A 1,745-nucleotide genomic window follows, 5' to 3' on the forward strand; every position below is an offset into this window, starting at 1 on the left:
CACCGTTTTGAAACAACAGAAGAAGAAGACTGTTCCAAAACAAAACACCGTTTTGAAACAACAGAAGAAGAAGAGTGTTCCGAAACAAAACAACTCTATTTCAGCTCTATTTCAAATAAAAGTGTAAAAAAAATGGAAACAAAAAAACAAAAACAAAACAAGGAGCCTATTTTTGTGTCCGTTTGCTAGAAACACACGTCAAAGAATTCTAGCTGTGACCGCATGCCAATGTGTTATCCCTACCATCCAACAATGATGCAATACTTTCTAGTTGGCCCATCAGAAACATTTTTGGTTTTAACAGGACAAAATGCTTTTCTGATAAAAATTTGTATTTGGATCTCTGTTTTATTTTGAAGGAATTTCTACAAAGGAATATTATATACACGCAAATATTTATCATAGGGGAAGAGTCTGTGAAAGGCCTTAAAAAGCCTCACCTGTGGAGTCTGGAGGCCGGATGTGTAGCTCAGAGGTGTGCAGGGCTGCTGAGCCGCTTCAGCTCTGTGAGCCGATACTGCAGAGGTGGATACCTCAGGCCCTCGCTTGACAACAGGAGTAATGAAGCTGAGAGAAATAGAATGACAAACATTCATTCAAGGAACTCTAAAATGTTTCTAAAAAGCACACAATTTCCTTTAAAAACCTAAGCCTACATAATTCAGATGCTGAATGAAGGCAAATTAAGAATTTACTTGTTTGCATATGGGTACTTGAATCCATTAGGTGTCTGACAGACTGTTTGGGGGTTTGCTGTAGATGGAGGATGAATGGAGGGAGTGGGGAAAGACTCCAAAAGACGTGGAACAGGTCGGGGATCAGGAGGTGTAATCCGTTTATCCTAAAGAAGAAAAAGGTTACTCAATTCAGCAGAAAGGATTCAAAAGTGGAGAAGACTAAATGAAATGTCTCCTCGGACCTCTGGAGAAACCCGTCGGCTGACCAGACTAAAGATCTTCTGCTCCGATTCAGGCTCCTTTCTGGCAGGTTTAACCGGTTCCACTGAGTTCTTCACAGGGACCCGAGCAGGAAGCTGAACCTCCTGGTTTCCACCGGAGGTAGGGCAACTTTCTGCGACATCTGCTGCGAAGGATTATAGATTTAAAAGGTAAAAAAGAAAGATGTAGAATCCTGCTTCACAGTTAAGCAAACAGGCATTCATCTGATGAAACTTTACCTGTTGGCGAGTCCTCCTCCATAGGGGGAACCAGCTGTTTTTCTCCAGCCTTCAGGTTGCGCATGGCCATTTCTAGGAGTTCGGCTGGTTTGGCATTTAACGCCTGAGCTTTTTGCAAAATGGAGGAGGCTTTGGACACATTACCTAAAAATAAATAAGGAGGCAGACGAATGAGAATCTTCAATACACACCATTATAGGTACTAAGAAGAAATCATTTCACAACCAACTGCCTTTCATGTGTTCTGCTTTTAGAGAAAAAGCAACAAGGTGCAGCATATATTGCTATTTTTTTTAATCAGAAATGATACCAACTGTAAGTTACAAAGCTTTAAAGGTAAAAGGTGACCATGACTTTACTGAGTTGGACTGCTTACCGTCGTAGCCTGTAAACACCTTAGCACTACACGGTTTGTGTCTGATAGCCCTAACAGTTAGCACTGCAGCCAACATTTTTGTCCCATAGTTTGTAAACACTTTATAACTGCAGACGTTTCTGTCTGACAACCTGAACTATATATATATATATATATATATATATATATATATATATATATATATATATATAT

The 1,745-nt window shown here is 39.9% G+C and overlaps 1 protein-coding gene across 1 annotated transcript in view; it reads right to left on the bottom strand.

Annotated features, from left to right (window-relative positions):
- Positions 1-1,745, bottom strand: part of ttk (TTK protein kinase) — an 18,102-nt gene that overhangs the window by 6,693 nt on the left and 9,664 nt on the right. Inside the window, exons 13-16 of the mRNA XM_015393562.1 lie at positions 1,178-1,321; positions 920-1,083; positions 696-841; positions 441-567 (exon numbers count right to left, since the gene is read on the bottom strand). Coding sequence (XP_015249048.1) covers positions 441-567; positions 696-841; positions 920-1,083; positions 1,178-1,321 — 581 coding nt within the window. The remainder of the gene's footprint in view (positions 1-440; positions 568-695; positions 842-919; positions 1,084-1,177; positions 1,322-1,745) is intronic.

The sequence above is a fragment of the Cyprinodon variegatus genome, unplaced genomic scaffold (genome assembly GCF_000732505.1).
Source record: "Cyprinodon variegatus isolate N-32 unplaced genomic scaffold, C_variegatus-1.0 Scaffold648, whole genome shotgun sequence".
Taxonomy (NCBI): Eukaryota; Metazoa; Chordata; class Actinopteri; order Cyprinodontiformes; family Cyprinodontidae; genus Cyprinodon; species Cyprinodon variegatus.